Source organism: Coregonus clupeaformis, chromosome 40 (assembly GCF_020615455.1).
Source record: "Coregonus clupeaformis isolate EN_2021a chromosome 40, ASM2061545v1, whole genome shotgun sequence".
In the NCBI taxonomy this organism is placed as follows: Eukaryota; Metazoa; Chordata; class Actinopteri; order Salmoniformes; family Salmonidae; genus Coregonus; species Coregonus clupeaformis.
Window position 1 is genome coordinate 32,273,071 of NC_059231.1, and position 24,793 is coordinate 32,297,863.

The following is a 24,793-nucleotide window of genomic DNA, read 5'->3' on the forward strand; positions in this document are numbered from 1 at the left end:
AGGTGATTTTCTACATGGTTGGAAAAAATGTCCACAGAATTGTGTGTAATTTGCGTGTAGTGTGTGTAATCTGTAGAGCTGGGAATTGCCAGGGACCTCACGATACGATATTATCACGATACTTATGTGCCAATAGAATATGTTTCGCGATTCTCACGATTCTATATGTATTGCGATTCGATACTGTGATTTTATTGCGATTTGATGTTCCAAACAAATTGCTCACTATATGTCTGCTGCAGAGAGACAAGAAAGTGCATGAGAAAACGATTTTTGATCAGTCAGGGAAATAAAAGTGGTGAAAACATGTTAGCTTGGCTCACTATTTAAAAATAAGATGGAGAACAAGCTATAGGATAAAAACTACAGGAGTTTTGGCGCAGGTACAGCCAACGCTAGCTAACGTTACCTACAGTAAAAAATAAAAAATAAAAATAATAATATTGCGATGTGTAACTGTATCGATACTTTTTCCCCCATCATTGTTGAACCACAGAAGGTAATGCTGTGACTCCTATTGGATATGTTTTTCCTCTTTCTCTCACAATTCAATTAAATTCAAAGGGGCTTTATTGACATGGGAAACATATGTTTACATTGCCAAACCAAGTGAAACAAACAATAAACGAAAATGAAAAAACGATTAGAAATTATACTGAACAAAAATATAAACGCAACAGGTAAAGTGTTGGTCCCATGTTTCATGAGCTTAAATAAAAGATCCTAGAAGTTTTTCATACGCACAAAAAGCTTATTTCTCTCAAATGTTGTACACAAATTTGTTTACATCCCTGATAGTTTACATCCCTGATAGTGAGCAATAAAAAAAAAAACGTTATTCTGCGATACAGGCATTTGGAATATTGTGCAAAAACATACATTTTAATTAATCTAATGAATTTCATATATTGCCCAGCCCTACTCTGGATCGACGTGTACGACAGAATGTTCCAGTTCCCGCCAATATCGAGCAACTTCGCACAGCCATTGAAGAGGAGTGTGACAACATTCCACAGGCCACAATCAACAGCCTGATCAACTCTATGCGAAGGAGATGTGTTGCGATGCATGAGGCAAATGGTGGTCACACCAGATACTGACTGGTTTTCTGATTCATGCCCCTACCTTTTTTTATCTGCGGTATCTGTGACCAACATGCATATCTGTATTCCCATTCATGAATCCATAGATTAGGGCCTAATGCATTTATTTAAATGGACTGATTTGCTTATGTGACACGTTTCAATAAACTAGACATATGTCGCACGTCACTAGGAGGAGAGGCATTTGAACATTTTATTTTAATTTTTTATCAAAATATGTTTTGGGGCAGAAATGCCTTCTGAAATGTGAACTTTCATGTGCCTTAATAACAAACTTGTATGCCATCTGTAAATACAAATAAAATGGTTAAATAACGAGCCTAGTTGGTTTAGCCATGGAGAAATACAGGAACCTCTAGCCATGATTAGCTGAGATAATGAATGGTCTGGACATGCCGATAGATGAGTTCAGATTGGTCTGCCATGTAGCATGCTTCTTTCTATAACATGAGCTGCTAAGTATGTGTGGATAATCCTGTCTACTGCGGCTTTTTTTTTAAGATGTCATGAAGAACTGAAAAAGTTTTGCTATTGCTCTCAACATTGCTGCCCTGAAGTTAATAGCACTATCGACAAAGCTCAGTGGGAAAATGTTGTGATGGACTACTTTCTGGAGGATGATTGTGCCATGCTGACTCTGAAAATCAGACAATGAGGAAATCCCTGATTTAGGTAAAAACATTTTAATTGAACCAGACATTGTAGAGTCTTCTGATAACAATGATGGGGAAGAAACTGTGTTGGTGTCGGAAGAAGTTGACCGAGTTTTGAAATCAGTGTACTGCCCGGTGGAAGCAGAGAGATAATTGCCAAATGAGGAGAGAGTCAAAAAAGAGAACACAGAAAAAAGGCTGTGGTATAAAACACCTGTCTCCGGATTACATCTTCAAACTAAGGGCAACCATGGCATCCGTGACAGAGGGAGAAGCGTCCATCCATGTACACGGGTGATAGTCTACATTTTCAGATATTAGGTTTCTAATTTTGTCGTTTTCATTGCAAGTTAAAGTGTACTGTTAACTAGTTAGCTTAAGGTAGCTGGCTGGCTCGCTAGCTAACGTTACGTGTATGATCTGTGTAGGAGGCCTGAGATTCCGAGTTGGATGACCATTCAAATTAATTTTCCCAGTCTGTTTTTTATGCGGCATTAGAGTTGGGATTATGGTTAATTGTTTAGCTAGCTAGCTAGCTAGCTACATGTCTAAACAAAAGACTCCACTATGCAAGTAACCATTTCACTGTTTACACCTTTTGTATCCTGTGCATGTGACAAATAAACTTAGATTTTATTTGATATAGTGTCTGTTTACCAGAGACGGTAATGTGAAGAACAACATGACCTGCATCAAAGTCAGATTAGGATATAGGCCAAGGACTAGAACGTTTATTTTTACTACCACTTTTTGCTACTACTTTCACCACTTTTAGTCTTGAAATCGTTGGTTGTTTACTACACTGTGAATCCTTAAAGAGATGGGTGGGGCTGAGGTTTAAGAGGGTGTGTGAAGAATGCTGTGTAGACAATGAAGAGCTCTCCAGTAGGTGTACCAAAACATTCACGGGCCATTTTCTCAAAAGTCGGGTGACAAGTTTATGAACTATCAAAGCAGAATTACTTTCTCATTGTTCCTCAACTGCATTGTATGATATACAATTTTCTAGCTCGGAGTCTCTACTTTTATCCAATGTATAAAACACAATTTCAAATGTTCCTACATTGGACCGAATCCAGGTGGTGGGTCACATATTTGTATTTGTATTTAGCAACTGCTCTTCCTGGGGTCCAGCAACATTAAGGCAGTTACACTACCATTCAAAAGTTTGGGGTCACTTAGAAATGTCCTTGTTTTCCATGAAAACATACATGAAATGAGTTTGAATAGGAAATATAGCAAAATGAATAGGAAATGTAGTCATTGACAAGGTTAGAAATAATGATTTTTAATTGAAATAATAATTGTGTCCTTCAAACTTTGCTTTCGTCAAAGAATCCTCCATTTGCAGCAATTATAGCCTTGCAGACCTTTGGCATTCTAGTTGTCAATTTGTTGAGGTAATCTGAAGAGCTTTCACCCCATGCTTCCTGAAGCACCTCCCACAAGTTGGATTGGCTTGTCTGTGATCTTTTGCCCATCTTTTCTTTTTATTGGCCAGTCTGAGATATGTTTTTTTCTTTGCAACTCTGCCTAGAAGGTCAGCATCCCGGAGTCGCCTCTTCACTGTTGATGTTGAGACTGGTGTTTTGCGGGTACTATTTAGTGAAGCTGCCAGTTGAGGACCTGTGAGGCGTCTGTTTCTCAAACTAGACACTCTAATGTATTTGTCCTCTTGCTCAGTTGTGCACCGGGACCTCCCACTCCTCTTTCTATTCTGGTTAGAGCCAGTTTGCGCTGATCTGTGAAGGGAGTAGTACTAGATCTTCAGTTTCTTGGCAATTTCTCGCATGGAATAGCCTTCATTTCTCAGAACAAGAATAGACTGACAGGTTTCTTTGTTTCTGGCCATTTTGAGCCTGTAATCAAACCCACAATTGCTGATGCTCCAGATACTCAACTAGTCTCAAGATGGCCAGTTTTATTGCTTCTTTAATCAGCACAACAGTTTTCAGCTGTGCTAACATAATTGCAGAAGGGTTTTCTAATGATCAATTAGCCTTTTATTCTAATGATCAATTATCCTTTTAAAATGATAAACTTGGATTAGCAAACACAACGTTCCATTGGAACACAGGACTGATGGTTGCTGATAATGGGCCTCTGTACGCCTATGTAGATATTCCATAAAAAATCAGCCGTTTCCAGCTACAATAGCCATTTACAACATTAACAATGTCTACACTGTGTTTCTGATCAATTTGATTTTAATGGACAAAAAAAGTGCTTTTCTTTCAAAAACAAGGACATTTCTAAGTGACCCCAAACTTTTGAACGGTAGTGTATATACAGTTTAAAATATTACATTTCATAACACTTTACCCAATACATTTAGTGTGTTCCCTCAGGCCACTACTCCACTATCACATATTTACAATACAACATCCATGTGTATGTGTGTGTAGAGTGTGTGTCTTATCATGTGTATGTGTGTCTGTGCCTGTGTGTGTCCCTTCACAGTCCCCACTGTTCCATAAGGTGTATTTGTATCTGTTTTTTAAAATTGCATCAGGAATAGAGTTCCATGTAGCCATGGCTCTATGTAGTACTCTGCGCCTCCTATAGTCTGTTATTGACTAGGCGATTGTGAAGAGACCTTTGGTGACATGTCTTGTGGGGTATGTATGGGTGTCTGAGCTGTGTGCTAGTAGTTTAAACAGATATCTCGGTGCATTCAGCATGTTAACACTTCTTGGAAAAACAAGTAGTGATGAAGTTAATCTCTCCTCCACTTTGAGCCATGAGAGATTTACATGAATATTATTCATGTTAGCTCTCCATGTAGCTCGTCCCGTGTAGCTCAGTTGGTAGAGCATGGCACTTACAATGCCAGGGTTGTGGGTTCGATTCCCACGGGGGACCAGTATGAAAATGTATACATTCACTAACTGTATGTCGCTCTGGATAAGAGCGTCTGCTAAATGACTAAACATTTTAAAATGTAAGGGCCAGCCGTGCTGCACTGTTTTGACCATTACAGTTTGTAATCCAGGGTTACTCCAAGCAGTTTAGTCACCTCAACTTGCTCAATTTCCACATGTATTTATTACAAGATTTAGTTGAGGTTTAGGGTTTAGTGAATGATTTGTGCCAAATACAATGCTTTTAGTTTTTGAAATATAACTTATTTCTTGCCACCCATTCTGAAACTAACTGCAGCTCTTTAAGTGTTGCAGTGATTTCACTCACTGTAGTAGCTGACGTGTATAGTGTGGAGTCATCCGCAGTTAGAGGGACATAAATTAGGTTACTTACATTGTGTCTTCCAACGCTCCTGGGATAATGTACATTTGCTGAAGCATTATGACAACTCAGCGACGCAATGGTAGGGATTAACTGAGTTGGGCTTGGGTCATTGATAAGTCATTGTCTCAACGCAGCCATTAATGCTGTGAAAGGATCCAGGAACCCAAATGATTTGGGGGGATTCCATCCTCCTTATAAAACGAGCTTTGTTTACAGAAGGTATCAAAATTGTCAATAAATGTTAGACCCACAGAGCTGCAATAGTCTCGTAGACAGTTATGGAGGGCTAAAAGTCAACTGAAACATTCTGTAACTGTAACTCAGTAAAATCTTTGAAATTGTTGCATGTTGCATTTATATTTTTGTTCAGTAAACATTGCACTCACAAAAGTTTCAACAATATAAATGCGTTCTCTGTCTCTCCCTCTCCCTCTCCCTTTCTCTCTATGCCCTGCAGTATACAGGTGGAATTAATGGCCTGATCAGGATCTGTGAGAGTTAAGGTTATAACCATCCTCATAGAGCAGCCTTGTGGTTACATGCATTTGCTCTGTATTCTTCCCTTTTCTACACGGTCACAGGCCAAGCTACTATACACTCAATGAATAGATACAGTGCCTTCAAAAAGTATTAACACCCTTTTCACAATTTCCACATTTTGTTGTCTTATAGCCTGAATTTAAAATGGATTAAATTTAGATTTTGTTTCACTGGCCTACAGACAATACCCCATAATGTCAAAGTGGAATTATGTTTTTAGACATTTTTACAAATTCATTAAAAATGAAAAGCTGAAATGTTTTGAGTCAATACGTATTCAACCCCCTTGTTATGGCAAGCCTACATCATTTCAGGAGTAAAGAAAATCACTTAACAAGTCACATAATAAATTGCATGGACTCACTCTGTGTGCAATAATAGTGTTTAACATGACAGAGTCAGAACCGTGCACTAGGCCTATCTATCGGCAAACAAAAGCTGTATATCGCAATGGAATGCTGTATCTCATAATTTCCTGGCTCGCAAATTCAGTAAAGCAGGGCCTATCATGATTAGGCAAGTATATTCTACACGCAACAGACCGAAGGCTGAACACAAACTGGCATCATTAGCGAAGAGAAGAGCAGGCGAGCCAGCGCGAGGGAGGTCTTGTCTTGCATGCCTCGCAAATTCACCAAAGTGACAAAGCCCCAACAGATCCACAGATGACGCAATCTTTATTGCACTCCACACTGGCCTTTCCCACTTGGACAATAGGAACACCTACGTGAGAATGCTGTTCATTGACTACAGCTCAGTGTTCAACACCATAGTGCCCTCCAAGCTCATCATGCAAATTCACCTCTTCCTCTCTAGCTTTATTTAAATTAACTTTTCCCAGGCCTTTATAGCCTATTGTTTAGTTAGGCTATAACACAGAAAATAATATGTTTTGTGATAACTGCACTGTGATTTCAATTTTGTGGGGGAAAAAAAAGTTATTAGGTTAGGCATTTTTCATAACGTTAAGGATCCCGATTTCGTTTAAATGTTCTTAATGTTTAAACATTTACAACCCTAGTGTGTGTGCAGAGATGGGCAGTATTTCTGTTACATGTATTTGAAATATGTATTTTAATTACTTCTGAGTATTTTGTCATTTGAATTACACTGGGCTGAACTACACTCCAATGTATTTTCAAAATACAAAATACTTTTCTATAGTACTTTTTTTATAACGGTTCACGTTTTGTGGCACCCCTTCCACCCTGCATTGGTATCAGAAGTCTGATAGCACTATGGTGTGATTAGAGCGTCTGCTAAATGAACTAAATATAAATGTATATGTAAACATTTTGATAAATACTTTGTTGACGGAAAATGTACTTGATACGATTGTGATATGTTGTTGTCTCACCTAGCTATCTTAAGATGAATGCACTAATTGTAAGTCGCTCTGGATAAGAGTGTCTGCTAAATGACTAAAATGTAAATGTAAAAATGAACAATTGCAAAGCATGCTGAGCTCTGCCCCGAAACAAGGCCAATAATAATACACACTGTGCTTTGCAGTTCATTTTGGTATGTTCATTTTCACATATACATTTACATTTTGGTCAATTAGCAGACATTCTTATCCAGAGTGACTTGCTCAACTAAGGTAGATACACAACAACATATCACAGTCATAGCAAGAAAAACGTTTTTGTAACCATTACTGTGAATGTTGTTGCTGTCGGGCCAGCTACTTGCAAATGTTTTTTCGTATTTTAAAATACATAATACATGTATTTTAATTAAATAGATTACAAAATACAAGTATTTTGTATACAAGTATTTTGTAGTTTATTTTGATACATTGATCTTTATTGTAATTTGTATCTGTATTTTGTAATTGTCTTTTGTCATTTTTGCCCATCCCTGTGTGTGAGTGTATGTGCTCATGCATGTGTGTCCCTCCCCCTCCCTCCTAGTACTGATTAAATACACCTCACGTCTTGCCAATAAAATCGTCCACGGTCATGTGACCTTTGGACGCTGCATGGTGGGAGATACTGGTGGATGTTCTCTTCAATGACCAGAACCTTAACGATTAACATTTAATGCATTTGGCATATAATATGTCAGACATTTCTGCATCCAAAATGGCACCCTATTCCCTATAAAGTGCACTATTTTGACCAAGGCCCATATAATAGACCCCTGAATACATCAATAACCATAATTACATTCACTGCTAGAAAGAGCAGTCAGCAGCACTTGCTCTAAAGAGCTCCTCTCGTCACCCCGCCATATTGTTCTTTTTTGGCCCTGATCTTTCTCGTTGGAAGAGTGTGCCCATCAACTTAACTCCAGTTAATTTCACTCCTTTCACTACTGTAAGCACTTTTCGTTTTATTAGCATTTTGCAGGCAAATCGTTTTTTTTTTGCTGTGAATGGCTTTTTGTATGGGTGGCATGAAATTACGGTTTTATTTACTATGTAATTCTAAGATTAAATATTGAATGTTATCATGCTTGTTTACTTTATCTACACCTAAATATACAGTTGAAGTCGGAAGTTTACATACACCTTATCCAAATACATTTAAACTCAGTTTTTCACAATTCCTGATTCTACTATTATTCTGACATTCCACAATTTAATCCTAGTAAAGATTCCCTGTCTTAGGTCAGTTAGGATCACCACTTGATTTTAAGAATGTGAAATGTCAGAATAATAGTAGAGAGAATGATTTATTTCAACTTTTATTTCTTTCATCACATTCCCAGTGGGTCAGAAGTTGACATACACTCAATTAGGATTGGGTAGCATTGCCTTTAAATTGTTTAACTTGGGTCAAACATTTTGGGTAGCCTTCCACAAGCTTCCCACAAAAAGTTGGGCGAATTTTGGCCCATTCCTCATGACAGAGCTGGTTTAACTGAGTTATGTTTGTAAGCCTCCTTGCTCGCACACGCTTTTTCAGTTCTGACCACAAATGTTCTATAGGATTGAGGTCAGGGCTTTGTGATGGCCACTCCAATACCTTGACTTTGTTGTCCTTAAGCCATTTTGCCACAACTTTGGAAGTATGCTTGGGGTCATTGTCCATTTGCGACCAAGCTTTAACTTCCTGACTGATATCTTGAGACGTTGCTTCAATATATCCACATAATTTTCCTTCCTCATGATGCCATCTATTTTGTGAAGTGCACCAGTCCCTCCAGCATGATGCTGCCACCCCCGTGCTTCACGGTTGGGATGGTGTTCTTCGGCTTGCAAGCTTCCCCCTTTTTCCTCCAAACATAACGATGGTCATTATGGTAAAACAGTTCTATTTTTGTTGAATGTACTTTCATCTCTAGGAGACAAAATGCGTCTCCTTCCTGAGCAGTATGAAGGCTGCGTGGTCCCATGGTGTTTATACTTGCTTACTATTGTTTGTACAGATGAACGTGGTACCTTCAGATGTTTGGAAATTGCTCCCAAGGATGAACCAGACAGATTTTTTTTCTGAGGTCTTGGCTGATTTATTTTGATTTTCCCATGATGTCAAGCAAAGAGGCACTGAGTTTGAAGGTAGGCCTTGAAATACATCCACAGGTACACCTCCAATTGACTCAAATGATGTCAATTAGCCTAACAGAAGCTTCTAAAGCCATGACATCATTTCCTGGAATTTTCCAAGCTGTTTAAAGGCACAGTCAACTTAGTGTATGTAAAGTTCTGACCCACTGGAATTGTGATACAGTGAATTATAAGTGAAATAATCTGTCTGTAAACAATTGTTGGAAATATTACTTGTGTCATGCACAAAGTAGATGTCCTAACCGACTTGCCAAAACTATAGTTTGTTAACAAGAAATATGTGGAGTGGATGAAAAACAAGTTTTAATGACTCCAACCTAAGTGTATGTAAACTTCCGACTTCAACTGTATTATGATTAGTTGAAGGTGTGTTAGTACTCGGCTGGAACACAACTCTGCACATCACATGGGTCCTTTGGACCAGAATTGAGGAGCTCTATCTTAACTCTAAAAATCACAGGCCAGAGTTTTTTGAATCAGGTGAAGGTTTGAGTGACAGCCGCAGGTGGTCATGATTCTCTCTTCTCAGCCTTTTCACTGTTAGAATATTAAAAACAGGAAGTTAGGAGGCTGGGCCTCACAACCTGACTCTGTCAGTCACTGTCACCATGGTGATATCGAGGCTGACAGACTGCTGGAGAAGCAAGTATCCATGTCCACATCTGTTCATCTCGCTCTCGCTCTCCGTCTCTCTCTCTCTCTCTCTCGCTCTCTCTCTTTGTGCTAATAAATATGTAGTCATGCATGTGTGTATCAGACATTTGTGTGTGTGTGTGTTTGTTCATGTACTCTAATTTCCATATACATAAATTACAAATTCATTCAAGAACATGCCATCAGATAGAAACGCTACAGTAATAAGATTTTATTCATGTCCTCCTCTTGAGTCATACAGAAGGAGAGGGAGAGAAGAGAGGGTTTGAGAGAGAGAGAGATAAACAGAGGGTATGACACACACAGCAGTGAGTGGGGGACTCTCATGGTCCTAATGTAGTAATCCCCACCCTGGTCACATCTCTCTGGTAGTTAGTATTCCTCTGGGTGGCCCCTCTGTCATCTCTACCCTGGGGAGGCAGACAAACACTCTGCTCTGCTCTTCTCTGCACTGCTTAGGGATCCCCTGGCTCCTGTCTGCCTGCTGCCCTGCCATGCTGCTGCCATACTGCCATGCTGCTGCCATACTGCCAGCCCTTTCCTCTACTGGGCTCTCATCTCTGCTGGAGGACTGGCACGGTGGAGCAAGGGAAGGGGGAGTGTAAGAGAGGGAGCGAGGGGTAGAGAGGTGGAGGAGGAGGGGAAGAGAGTGGGGAGAGAGAGTTGGAGGAAAGGTCAGAGAGAGAATCTCAGCGAGAGAAACAGACAGACAGACAGAGATCACCTTCAACCAATCAGTATGGGTTCTCAACAGAACCCATGAATGAAACACTGACACTTCAGTAAATGTGTTATTGTGCCTAGCTAAAATGGAATACATTGATAGATGGTTGTGAGACCTGAGATGGAGAGAGAGGGGGGACAGCGAAACAGAGTGAAAGAGAGAGAGCGAGAGACGGAGGCAGAGAGAGAGATGCGCATGTAAACTGCCTCTGGTAATGACTAGCTGTGTATCAGAGGAAGGGCTATACTTCTGTGGCATGTCTCTCATGACCACCACTGAGTTTGCATGTTGACATAAGAGTGGATTTGCAGGTTGAAATATGAATTGTGTGTTGTGTGTGAAGGTGAGCGCATGCGTACACACTGCCTTTTTGCTCTCCCAGCCCAGCTTGTCAGTAAAAATTAGGGCAGGTCTCTCCGAGAGAGGCACTGAGAATATACAAGCCACAGAGCTGCTGATGCTCTCTTTCTGTGTGTGTTTGTGCATGTGTGCTTGGGCACACCTTTGTGTGTTTGTGTGTGTGTGTGTGTGTGTGTGTGTGTGTGTGTGTGTGTGTGTGTGTGTGTGTGTGTGTGTGTGTGTGTGTGTGTGAAAAAGAGGTAGACATGGCTAGAAATAGTGTGTAATAATAATATGTGTGTGAGAAAAAAAGAGTGAGGGGGAAAAAGTAGAGAGAGGGGAGAAAGCAGTGGCTAGCTTCTTCTACCTGTGGAGCTCAATGACCTGTTGAAAAGCCTCAGCTCATATTAGCATGCTCTGTTGCTCCTGTTCTCTCCAGATGTTGCCATGCATAATCCTGCTCTGTTGCCACTGTTGCCACGCACAACTCCATGTCCTTTCATACAGTAAAAGCCACCATGGAAACATATACACTACTTACAGTACATATTAATATAGGATTTCTATGGGTATATGTGTCTAGTCTGTTATTCTATAGTATTCCCGTTTGTATTACATACAATCAAATCTAAATGAAGAAGGTACACTGCATATATTCACCTATTTGTTTCTGTATCAGGTTATTTTTGAATGTGCAGGAAGGTAGGCAATGTTATGTTGCTAAGATTAGAATCCCAGTAGCATGTTCACTACTACAACAGGGAGAAGGAATCTCACCGCTTGAGAGTGTTTTGTTCTTTGATACTGTAGCTGTATGAAAGCGCATATGTAATATTCTACACCACACTTTGAGTTAGAATCGGCACACGGTGTGTGTGTTTGGCAGTCCCGATTTCTTCCATGGTGGTGACTGTATCTAGTTCAGTGTGATGGTGTATTCCCTGTGGGTCCATTATCCAGGCCACACTGAAAAGAGAAAGGGAAGAGTGAAGGAAGAGAGAGGGAAGGGACTGTAACTGTACTGTGTGTGTGACTTCACCATTCCGTCAGGTAAAATATATTTATTGAGAGGCACAGAAGAGGATGATGGGTAATGTAGGTCAGGGTCCTGGGGGTCTGGGACATGTTCAGCGGGTTGTCATGGTAATGCTGTCATAACCAGACAGTGGCGATCTGTCATTCGTGAGCCAATCAGAAAGACATGCTTGATATGTTCATGAAATGAAATGTCTGTACTAACACATCTCATCAGAGAGAGAGGGGAGGAGGAGAGCAAAGGGAGATACTGTGTGAAACAGCTCTCGTCTCTTCTCCTCTTTCTAGTGAGCAGAGGGCTGATGTCAAACTTATGTCGTCCCATTGGGAGCTGCTGTCTGTGAGTGGGATAAATACTCAGACCCCCCCCAAAAAAATACCAACTGCCAGTCAGTCAGTCCCATGCGCGACTGCCCCAATTGCCCGTTGGATGTTGGACGGTTGCTATGGTAACCGTTGCTGTACCGTTGCTCTTGACACATTCCTTCACTCGGGCAGACAGAGTCGTGAATATTATAAATGAGGACAAAGTACTTTTTAAATGAAGATACAAAGATGGCATATTTTTTGTGATCATGTCATGAATATTTGTATCCACACAAAACTGGTCAAAACCATGTTGAGGCAATTGTACCAAAGCAGATTTGAGTCAGTTATCTCTTGTTGCTAGGTCAGAGTTCGGTCAGATTTGGGTGCCTTTTTGTTTTGAGTTAAGATTGGTGGAAGCTGGAGCCCACTGTTGTTTGGCTAGTTGAGCTGGTCTACACAGGAAGGCCCAGTAAGAAAATACATTATTTGAGACCGTTTGTTATTTAATTTTACATTTTGTGTGTGCTGGGCTGGCTAATGTCCACTGGGGCCCTAGTTTAAAGTGGAACTGACAGCGTTTTAGCAACATTAAATCTTATTCAAATCTGTTCATATACACCCCCATTTTCTGATAAGCGAGCACTTAGATATGGTCATTTTCACATGTTCATACATTAATAGAATGTTTGGGAATTACGTACAGTAAGGCATTTGTGAGAATTCTATAGCAATATAGAGTGGGAAAGTGGCCGTGCGTTTGGAAAATTAAGACACTGCAGTAAATACAACCTATAATAAAAACATCTGTCTTGTCCAGCACGGTGCGCCATAGCCAATCAGAGCTACAGTAGACCTATGTGCAAATAAGCCATTTGCCACACAGGCCTGCCATCATTCACTATTAACTGGACTGTGTTTACAGTCAGTAGCAACAGCGGGACTTTAGATCATAAGAAGGCATTCGCCAAAAGCCACAAAATACACCTAAATGAATTTCTGCAAATATGTAAATACCACGGGAGTCCTCTTACATTTGGGAACTTTACAGTCCTATTGATCAAACAACCGTGAAAAGGTAGGCTCTCTCTCCCTTAGTTATGCAGATTGACAACAACAAGATCAACAACTATTAGCCAGAGCGAGATGAGATATAATCTAGAGAGGGAACATTAGATAAAGCCTCTTAAACCTTTTCAGCTAGTTGGCGGTAAAAAAATTGCACTGATAAACAATGGGGAATAGTAGCCTGCAGCTTGCCTACGATGCATGCTTGTCCCAACCCACGTTTTGACAACAGAATGGGAACTTGCCTTCCTGCCCACCCATTTGATTGATGCAAAATACATTTGATTGACAACTAAGAGAGATGCTAACTGTGGTTAACCGTCATTCAAGTTCATCATAGCTAGCTAGCGATCAAAGTGATTCACATTTCTTGCTAGCTAACAAAATGACTCCTGCATCTCTAGCTGTAGCCACAGAAAAACGATATGGGGGGATAAAGTCAGCCACTCGTCCAAATAAATAACATCCTCCCAGCAGCCAGCTAGCCGTGTTTTTAGCAATATTTTTTGGACTACCAAGAAATGTAATGGTGAATTATATTAATCATGCATTGAACTGCATCCATCTATTCTGCCAACAATGCCTTACTGTACGTTAGGGATTCTCAAACTCTGTCCTGGGCCCCCCGTTTGCACGTTTTGGTTTTTGCCCTAGCATTACACAGCTGATTAAAATAACCAACTTTCAAGCTTTGATTATTTGAATCAGCTGTGTAGTGCTAGGGGGGCCCGGGACAGAGTCTGCTCTACGTCATAGAATTTTAGTCAAATAGAACCTATTTTTAAAACTTCTTATAAAGTTTGTTTTGTAGGATAAACTGGAAATGTGATATTTTTGACTGATATTATAATTGTTTGTTTCATATCTGCAAAGTATATAAAACACTGTCAGTTCCACTTCAAGCCGTCCAATGATAAAGCACTGTGGAGGAGTGGAGGGAGTGTTAATTCCAGGAAACTAACCCGGCCAGCTCTTCATGGAACAGGGCACATTTTAGGGCTTTTACCCTCTCTGTGGCTTTCAGCTTTCAGCCTCATTCTCCTACTGAGAGAGAGATGGAAAGAGAGATGAGCATGACTCATTCAAATTAGCATCTCAGGTGGAAACCCTAAAATGCGGCCCACCCAAAGGCATGCTGAGCTATTACCGCCACACCGGCTTTCACAAGTCATGACCTCAGTCAAATTCCACATAGTCATGGTAACTAGGCTTTTCCAAGCTCTGATGCTGCTGATGGTCATTAGTAGTCTACCAAACTTGCTAACTGCCTGGTACTCAGCACTCTATTGTCCCTCTAATCACTCTGACATCAATGCAAATGTTATTCGGAAGTCAAATCAAACACTTCATGACAGCCCATGAACTCATGTTGCGCAACATTTCTATAGGCTATGCAATTGCGTGAAAATGTTTTGATGGCCTCTATTAAAAAGAACTTGTGAATGATGTATTATCACTTGTGAATGATGCCCAGCGTGTGCGGTAAGGCAAGAAACAGCACATGCCTTTTTTTGGCTACTTTTTCTGATCATAGTCACACACCCTCATGTAGCCTAGCCCATAGGCCTATATGTTTTGATAAGGTTTGTATCACAACTAAAGTGACCAAATAACTAGTCTAATAGTTTATCAACATTTTAAGCTAAATGTTCGGATCTGTTGCATCAGCCTCATTCCTTTAAAAATATTTTCTGATGCAAGTAGTTGTATTAATTTGAGGTCTATCATATCCCACAACTGTCCCAGAGTATGTTTGGAATGTTTCTTTCTCGCACAGAAGGACAAGTTGACCAATAGAATAGGTCAACTTTTGTACTATGGGAGATAGTAGATTGACATAGGCTAGTGCTTTTGCTGTTCGTTAGGCCTACTCATCTTGTTGGCTGACGAAAAGTAAATGTGGACAGTTCTTCTAACATCTTCAATATGCACCTCGGAATTTGATAAGAAGGATGCTCGCCGTTGCGTTCCCGATGTGTCTGTCTTCACTTGTAGCCTACTTCGGAGCTGAGATGCCTGTGAGAAGGACCCGATCACATTACTGGCATTGGCTAATAAGAATTGCGATACCTGAGAGAGCCATGTGAGTGAGAGGTGCGTCGGAGCACGGCAATTGCCAGCCGGGAGAAGGGAATTATATTTATTATATTCAGCCCAGGGCACAACGGCCACTTTGGCCGCAAAAGGCATGGGTTTTTTAGGGGGCGTTACAGCCACACATGGGGGATGCGGCCGTGAAATTTGAAGCCTGGTGAGAATATTATCAAGTGCTTGTCAAATTGTGAATGAGAGACTGATGAAGTGTGTGCAGCTTGAACGAGAAACAAGGGCGGCAGGTAGCTTAGTGGGTAAGAGCGTTGTGCCAGTAACCGAAAGGTTGCTGGTTCTAATCCCCGAGCCGACTAGGTGAAAAATCTGTCGATGTGCCCTTGAGCAAGGCACTTAACCCTAATTGCTCCTGTAAGTCGCTCTGGATAAGAGCGTCTGCTAAATGACAAAAAAAAACAAAAACAAAAAAAACAAAGCAGATCTCATGCCTTTCAAGCGACTTTTTTCAAATCATCATTAGAGTCACATCATGCAGCATTAGAATGTATTAAAAATCAAAACATATAGCCCAACGTTTGTATCACAACTAAAGTTGCATTTAATTCTAAATTAAGCATATAGGAGTACCTGTTTCTTTGTTAACCGCTCAACACAGAATAGACGCATGTCCTCACTCCCTCAAATGTTTGGAGAAAATATCCTTTCTATTTTATTCAGCTTTGTTCCAATTTTATTCTTCATACTATAAAATAATGCCACGGAATTCTAAGCAAATATTTTCTGCTAAATGAACTAGTGTAGCCCACAGCCATATGGCATAGCCAGATCAGGGCCTAACATAAGGACAACTCAGAGTATGCTATTCTGTTCTTCTGAAATAGACTACATTTTCTTAATTTCTTTAGACCTGTGTAAAATAAATAATGGATTTGTTGTGATGGTATAGGCTATATTAAATGGATTTATTTGACTTTTTAAAATGTAGATGTTCCAAAGGTCTGCATCAGTGGCTTGTAGGCTATGTGTGGAAGCCAGGAGATGCTAAACATGTTTATGGTAATTAACGGTCAATTACCGTGAGACCGGCAATTATTTGCTTGACAATCACCGGCTGACAACATTTCATGACCGACACAGCCCTAATGCTGACGCACGCACGCGCACACACACATGGGGAAACCAGGGGCCATATTACACACACAGCGAGGGCCAGAGCAAAGGGCCAGTCTCAGTGATGTAACCAGCCAACACAGACTGGCTAAAATATTTATCTCCTGCTATGAGGAAGGAAGCCTGGTTTAAACTTCCATCACGACCATGCAGACCATACTATAGCCTCTGCAGCTTTTAGACTCTATCAGACATGGACACACACACACAGGAATGCATGCACACACACGCATACACACACTGACAAAGTGAGTGAGTCAATGAGCAACACAGGTAACAGGAAGGCATGGACACAGACAGATCAGTGTTCCCTCCTGTCCTACAGCAGTCCAAAGCCTCTGCTGATCCCTTGGCTTCCTGACATTTCATCACCTTTATACAGCTCAGTAAGTGTCAGGGATAGTTCAATGGGACATGAACCAGCAGGTCAGGAGGGGAGAAGGGTAGTTATCGCTCCCTGCAGAACCATTAACCTTTCAATCCATGGCAGAGGAGTCACTTACTGTATCTCACCTCTCGTTCCCTCACTCCATCCATCCATCCCTCCATCCCTTCATCCAATCCTGATCTTATAGGATGAATGGATGTGTGTTGGAATTACTCCAGCAAATTCACTAAAGAACAGCTCAATAATATTAGAGGTAAATGTATTCCCCAAATCCCCTGCTTTAAATTAGTCATAATCTTCCCAGCCCTATTTATTTGATGAATATTCTCCAACCCCCAGAGTGAAGTATAAGTGCTTTATGACTGGTGTAAGATCTGTCATTGGTTGTGGAGTTAGCAATTAAAGGCGGTTTAAGGTTATTTTGTTTGTAAATTAGTCATTGATTCCGGTGGGGTTTGAAGGTGTTCATGGGTTGTGCGCAGGTAGGGGCTTAGGGGTAGTTTGTCTGATTTAATGTAAATTAATAGTTTAATTGACTGATTCTCTAGGGGTTGGGACTAGGGGGTTGGAAGGCGATGTGTACAGGAGGTGTACAGGAGGTGTTTTTGATCAATGATGATGCCTTCATTATAAACGCCCTCCTGAGTATCATGATATGGAAGGTGTTACTGATCATAACGGATGGGGCTTTTAAACAGCACTGTCGGTGTGCATTTCATGGCCGCCTCGCTCTCTTACATTAATCTTTCTCTCTCTGGTAAATAGCCTGAGAAGACGAGACCAGCTCCGCTCTGTAACGGCTGTTACAGCAAACCCTCGTTTACAGGCCTCATCTCCTAGCAAATCAGAGCATGACGCTCATGTCTCTCTTCTCAAATGGCACCCTATTGATTAGAGCCCATTGGGCTCTGGTGAAAAGTAGTGCACTATTAGGGAATAGGGTTCCATTTGAGACGCAATCCTGTCTGTCACGCTTGTATCCTGTATCTATCCCCAACGGTGTTCCCTGCCTTAACTAACGAGAGCCTTAATCAGCGTCTCATTGTGTTTAACGAAGCAACATGGTGTCAGTTTTACTTATTCACACCTCGCTCCCTCCTGTTTGTTTTCTCTTCACAGAAATCTGCTGGACATGGATACCTTCTCTAAGTCAGATCCAAGTAAGATCACTATTTGTTCCACAATGTCACTGTAATATCTGTTCCATATCAATGTTTCTGTATAAATAGTAAGTGTGTGAGTGTGCCTGGGGGCTTCCTGAAGCTCTGCTCTCCTGATTAGCCAAAACATCTCCAACAAGCTTTCTATCCTGTTCAGCAGGATTGGGGTCAATTCCATTTCAATTCCAGTCAATTCAGAAAGTTTACCAAATTCCAATAACAATTCAAATTCTTCCTCCTTGAAAAGCTATGAAGAGAATTTTAATTTTAGTGTACTTCCTGAATTGACTGGAATTGAAATGGAATTGACCACAACCCTGCTGTTCAATCATTTAACCCCTCTCTATGCCCTAAGCCAAGACCTAACCAGTCTTAACCCATCCTCACACTCCCTATCCAACCTCCTCTCTCTGTCTGGGCCCGGTTTTCCAAAAGCATTGTTAGAACCTTCGTATGAGCATTGGTAGCCCTTTACACTCGTACCCATATACGGGTTGAAAATGGCAGAGTTGGGCACTGATAAGCCCCTAAATTGGAACGATGTGGCTGTACAGTAAAATGCAAAAAATGCGCTGTATGAGTTTTGACTGATAGCCATTCTGAACTTGAGCACCGCATGCACCAATTTTTTTTTTTTGTTGTCTGGGTGAGGGAAATGCTGTTCATTAAGAGGACTCGGATGTATTTTGAAAGATAAGACGTTGAGGATTACAATAAATACCACTTGGATGTCATACAAGCAAGCCAAACACCTGTGAGTCCAAATGTGCACTTCACATTTCCATATCACAAAACTCATGTCATATACAGTGTCAACATTTATGATCACTGTGTTTGATATACAGTTACAAGATGACATGGCGTCATACCCTGGGTAGTTCTGAACAGAATAAGCCTGTTTGTCTATTGTGAAGAAAATTTGCTGTGTAACAAGCAACTGAATGCACGCATGACTCCTTTCTATGCGTACCAAATTATGATCTGTTTCTCTGAATTGCCCTGTCAAAGCCTAAAAGCCAATTTATGCTTGATCCAAAAATGTGATCCAATTTGGTTTCTGGAGGCACGCAGAGGCCAAATTGAGCTCCGTACCGCATCGCCGTACGCCTCTCAAATGTTGTAACAATGGCGAGGGCTCCGTATATCTCCGCATTGACATGATTGGTTGATGTTGGGGGCGGGAGGTCCTGTATAAACACAAACACACTTCCTTGACAACTTCCTTCACAACAGCTCTGCGATGCTCCGCGAAGCGCAAGAAGTATGAATGCCCTGACTTCTGCAGAGGCCATATCACCGTAAATGCTGCACGGCCTATGCAGACGTCGGATTGACCATGCAGTGCTTTTAACACTGTAAGATCGTATTTTATAACTTAGCTAGTCATTTTGGCAATAGAACAAGCTTTCAAATGATGCCCACCTGACCCAGATTGTGATTTATGATGGGCAGTTTTTGGATTGTGTAAACAACAACAGTAATTGTGTGATGGCAGGGATGCAGGGTTGTGTTCCAAACAAAACAACTACATGTGTAAAAACAACTGCAAGTGTAAAAATCCCCTTATAGTTGAAGAATCTTCTTTGTGTCATAAAGGTGCATTGAATTTACTCAGGAACTGTGCACACTTTGGAGAGGTGTGTGGCCGCTTGGAAACACCAATTAGTCCTCTTACTCAAACCTTTGTCATTGCTTTGTCTTATGTTGCACCTACCCCACATTTTTCAGGAATATTCTTATAATCTTACTGAATGTATCCAGAGTATTTTCAGATTTCGTTATCAACAAATGTGGCGAAAAGAACAATAAATGTAAAATGCACATAAAATCAACAGTGTAATATTTGGATTCAGTCTTGTGTCAGGTGAACTGTTGGGTTCTCAACTTTGGTCTAATAATTTTCCCATAATCTCCAAACTGTTCCCTTTCAATTACTACCATGCTTATGCATTTCATATTTCTTCTTTAAGAAACCTTTAAATGTAGCCCTATCCATGCAGGCCAATTCCCACTCATGTAAAGGGTTAAATCTCAAAACTGTTTCCCAAAACTTTTAAATGCTTGTTATTTACTGACTGCTTCAGACCAGCTAAGTGCGCTGTTGTATGCTTTTTTGCCATTCCACGTCACTTTATACACAGAAGATCTCTGCTAAACATAGAATCAAGATGTTTATCTGTCTCTCCTTTTAATTAATTATTATTATTATTATTAATTATTTAGTCATTTAGCAGACACTCTTATCCAGAGCGACTTACAGGAGCAATTAGGGTTAAGTGCCTTGCTCAAGGGCACATCGACAGATTTTTCACCTAGTCGGCTCGGGGATTAGAACCAGCGACCTTTCGGTTACTGGCACAACGCTCTTAACCACTAAGCTACCTGCCGCTACCGCTCCTTGACCGCTGATAACTTCAGAATGAAATTGAATACAAAGTTGCCAATATATTTTACACAAGCTAAGGATAAAAAGTCTGCTTCAAATGAAAACTGAGGGTGACTGCATTAAATGATTAATACAGTAGGCCTACAGTGCCTTGCAAAGTATTCATCCCCCTTGGCATTTTTTCCTATTTTGTTGCATTACAACCTGTAATGTAAATTGATTTTTATTTGGATTTCATGTAATGGACATACACAAAATAGTCCAAATTGGTGAAGTAAAAAATAAATAAATAACTTGTTTCAGAGAATTCTAAAAAATAAATAATGGAAAAGTTGTGCGTGCATATGTATTCACCCCCTTTGCTATGAAGCCCCTAAATAAGATCTGGTGCAACCAATTACCTTCAGATGTCACATAATTAGTTAAATAAAGTCCACCTGTGTGCAATCTAAGTGTCACATGATCTGTCACATGATCTCAGTATATATAGACCTGTTCTGAAAGGCCCCAGAGTCTGCAACACCACTAAGCAAGGGGCACGACCAAGCAAGCGGCACCATGAAGACCAAGGAGCTCTCCAAACAGGTCAGGGACAAAGTTGTGGAGAAGTACATATCAGGGTTTGGTTATAAAAAAATATCAGAAACTTTGAACATCCCACGGAGCACCATTAAATCCATTATTAAAAAATGGAATGAATATGGCACCACAACAAACCTGCCATAGGGGAGGGCCGCCCACCAAAACTCACGGACCAGGCAAGGAGGACATTAATCAGAGAGCCAACAAAGAGACCAAAGATAACCCTGAAGGAGCTGCAAAGCTCCACAGCGGAGATTGGAGTATCTGTCCATAGGACCACTTTAAGCCGTACACTCCACAGAGCTGGGCTTTACGGAAGAGTGGCCAGAAAAAAGCCATTGCTTAAAGAAAAAAATAAGCAAACATGTATTGTGTTTGCCAAAAGGCATGTGGGAGACTCCCCAAACATATGGAAGAAGGTACTCTGGTCAGATGAGACTAAAATTGAGCTTTTTGGCCATCAAGGAAAACGCTATGTCTGGCGCAAACCCAACACCTCTCATCACCCCGAGAACACCATGTTTTTCGTCGGCAGGGACTGGGAAACTGGTCAGAATTGAAGGAATGATGGATGGCGCTAAATACAGGGAAATTCTTGAGGGAAACCTGTTTCAGTCTTCCAGAGATTTGAGACTGGGACGGAGGTTCACCTTCCAGCAGGAAAATGAGCCTAAGCATACTGCTAAAGCAACACTCGAGTGGTTTAAGGGGAAAAATTTGAAATGTCTTGGAATGGCCTAGTCAAAGCCCAGATCTCAATCCAATTGAGAATCTGTGGTATGACTTAAAGATTGCTGTACACCAGTGGAACCCATCCAACTTGAAGGAGCTGGAGCAGTTTTGCCTTGAAGAATGGGAAAAAATCCCAGTGGCTAGATGTGCCAAGCTTTTAGAGACATACCCCAAGAGAGTTGCAGCTGTAATTGCTGCAAAAGGTGGCTCTACAAATACAAAGTACTGACTTTGTGGGGGTGAATAGTTATGCACGCTGAAGTTTTCAGTTTTTTTGTCTTATTTCTTGTTTGTTTCACAATAAAAAATATTTTGCATCTTCAAAGTGGTAGGCATGTTGTGTAAATCAAATGATACAAACCCCCAAAAAATCCATTTTAGTTCCAGGTTGTAAGGCAACAAAATAGGAAAAATGCCCCTTTAGCCCTCAAAACAGCCTCAATGTGTTGGGGCATGGACTCTACAATGTTCCACAGAAATGCTGGCCCATGTTGACTCCAATGCTTCCCACAGTTGTGTCAAGGTGGCTGAATGTCCTTTGGGTGGTGGACCATTCTTGATACACATGGGAAACTGTTGAGCATGAAAAATCCAGCAGCATTGCAGTTCTTGACATACTCAAACCGGTGCGCCTGGATTTAACAAGTTATATCAATAAGGGATAATAGCTATCACCTGGATTCACCTGGTCAGTCTATGTCATGGAAAGGGCAGATGTTCCTATTTTGCTAATTGTATGGCTATAGTGTCTGTAATTCTTGCCTAAATATATTTCATGATGTGTAACAACGTGCGCATTATATTCCACGTCCATATTTGCAGCCATAGGTGATAATTTCTCTCTAGGAGCTGATACTTCGTCAGTATTGTGAAATAATAATAATGTTAAGGTAAAATTTGAATGGGGAAAGCTGATCAGACAGCAACGCTGCCTTTCTTTTCGACTCTATCACTATCGACCCTATCACATGCTCCAACGGCGCACATAGTGAACGTACTCTCTGCATAGTGTTTTCTCTCTGTTTGGCGTGTTCGGCATTGTAGGAATGATGCATCGTTAAAACACTCCTAAGCCTAAATTCCATCGGTGTCAGGAAACCGGGCCCTGGTCTGTAGTCTTTCCCCTCTCCTGTTGGTTTGGAACTAAATGTCTACCTACCTATAATATCCCATGATCCTGAACTGCTCCCTGCTAGAGAAGACTCTTAGGACATGTCCGAGTATTTCGGATGGAGCCATTGCCTTTTCAATGGTAGTCATCTGTTGCCGGATGAATGACATGGACAACGGAGATGATTTTCTTACAAAAACACACACAAACAATCCGTCTTATGTTGGATACAACTCGTATACGTTAGTATGCCATACAACATGGATTACACATAAAGGTGTGAGTCACTCCCTACATCTTTTACATGTTTATTTATTTTTACAGTAATTGTGTGAAGGGGACATGAGGGCCAAATGACTAATCTGAATATATAGAACCATTCAGTAGGCGTGATCTGTTGTGCTTTGTATTCCCTGCGGTTTAATTGAGAAGATCAGAACAAAGACATTAGTGTTTCTGCTTTTGATACTTTCATCGTTTCCATAGTTTAACTTTGAAATATCTCAACTCCTTCTCCACCATTCCTAGGCCCCTCCTTCCATCCCTCCATCCTTAGCTTCTCCTTTATTTGAGTTTATTTTAATTTTTACAGGGACAGTGCACATTAATCAACGTTTCAGTAAAAGTGCCGGTTTTAGCCAGCCGGCTAATTTTCAACTGTAGTCCCTGGGCAGGTTATTAAAAACAATTACAATAACAATAGAGACAAACAATGAGCAGGGAGCACATGCAGAGCAACATAGGACAAGCAACACGTAGCACGCAGCCAGAGCAATAGCACAAAAAGCAACAAAACAAAATACATAAAAGCAACAAAGTGTTTACACACCTCACAAGCTACAGACAACAGATAACATGGAAAGCGGCAATACTCATCTAGGGATTATGTTCACAAGTCTGATTGTCCTTTAGCCATGTCTTTATGTTTTTTGTGAAGGTGTGATAGGTGGTGCAGTTGTGTGTGTCTGATGGCAGTGTGTTCCAGACATGGGAAGCTCTCACAGAAAAAGCAGATTGACTAAAGGTCAACCTAGTGTTTCCTTAATGGTTTGGATTATCTGGAAGGTCACGTGAAACATGTGAAAATTAATAAGGCTTTGGGAAAACCATGCTGCTTGAATGTTATTAAAATCAGTGTGATGTTATGTATGTCAAATAAAATAAAATAAAATGTTATTGGTCGAATACAACCGGTGTAGACGTTACAGTGAAACGCTTACTTACGAGCTTTTCCCAACAATACAGTTAAAAGTACGAAAAATATTTGCTACTGTAAAAAAGGAAATAGTAACACAATAGAATCAATAACAAGGAGTACCAGTACCAAGTCAATGTGCAGGGGTAAGAACTAGTTGAGGTAATTGAGGTAATACAGTATGTACATTTAGGTAGGGGTCACATTGACTAGGCAATCAGGATATAATAAACACAGTAGCAGCAGCGTATGTGAAGTGTGTGTTGGAGTGTCAGTGTAGTATGTGTGAGTGCGTGGGGAGAGTCATCTGAGTGTATAGAGCCAGTGCAAGAGAGTTGGTGCAAAGAAATGTACAGTCGTGGTCAAAAGTATTGGTCTTCACAAAGTTCGCTGCTTCAGTGTTATGAGATATTTTTGTCAGATGTTACTATGGTATATTGAAGTATAATTACAAGCATTCCATAAGTGTCAAAGGCTTTTATTGACAATTACATTAAGTCTATGCAAAGAGTCAATATTTGCAGTGTTGACCCTTCTTTTTCAAGACCTCTGCAATCCGCCCTGGCATGCTGTCAATTAACTTCTGGGCCACATCCTGACTGATGGCAGCCCATTCTTGCATAATCAATGCTTAGAGTTTGTCAGAATTTGTGGGGTTTTGTTTGTCCACCCGCCTCTTGAGGATCGACCACAAGTTCTCAATGGGATTAAGGTCTGGGGAGTTTCCTGGCCATGGACCCAAAATGTCTATGTTTTGTTCCCGAAGCCACATAGTTATCACTTTTGCCTTATGGCAAGGTGCTCCATCATGCTGGAAAAGGCATTGGTCGTCACCAAACTG

At 40.8% G+C, this 24,793-nt stretch overlaps 1 protein-coding gene and 1 non-coding gene across 2 annotated transcripts in view; both read left to right on the top strand.

Moving 5' to 3' along the window:
- The window catches only part of LOC121555134 (copine-8-like), a 141,496-nt gene that overhangs the window by 6,577 nt on the left and 110,126 nt on the right, over positions 1 to 24,793 (top strand). The window contains exon 2 of the mRNA XM_041868936.2: positions 17,906 to 17,946. Coding sequence (XP_041724870.1) covers positions 17,906 to 17,946 — 41 coding nt within the window. The remainder of the gene's footprint in view (positions 1 to 17,905; positions 17,947 to 24,793) is intronic.
- trnav-uac lies at positions 4,545 to 4,618 on the top strand. Its single transcript has one exon. It is a non-coding gene; the product is annotated as a tRNA-Val (tRNA).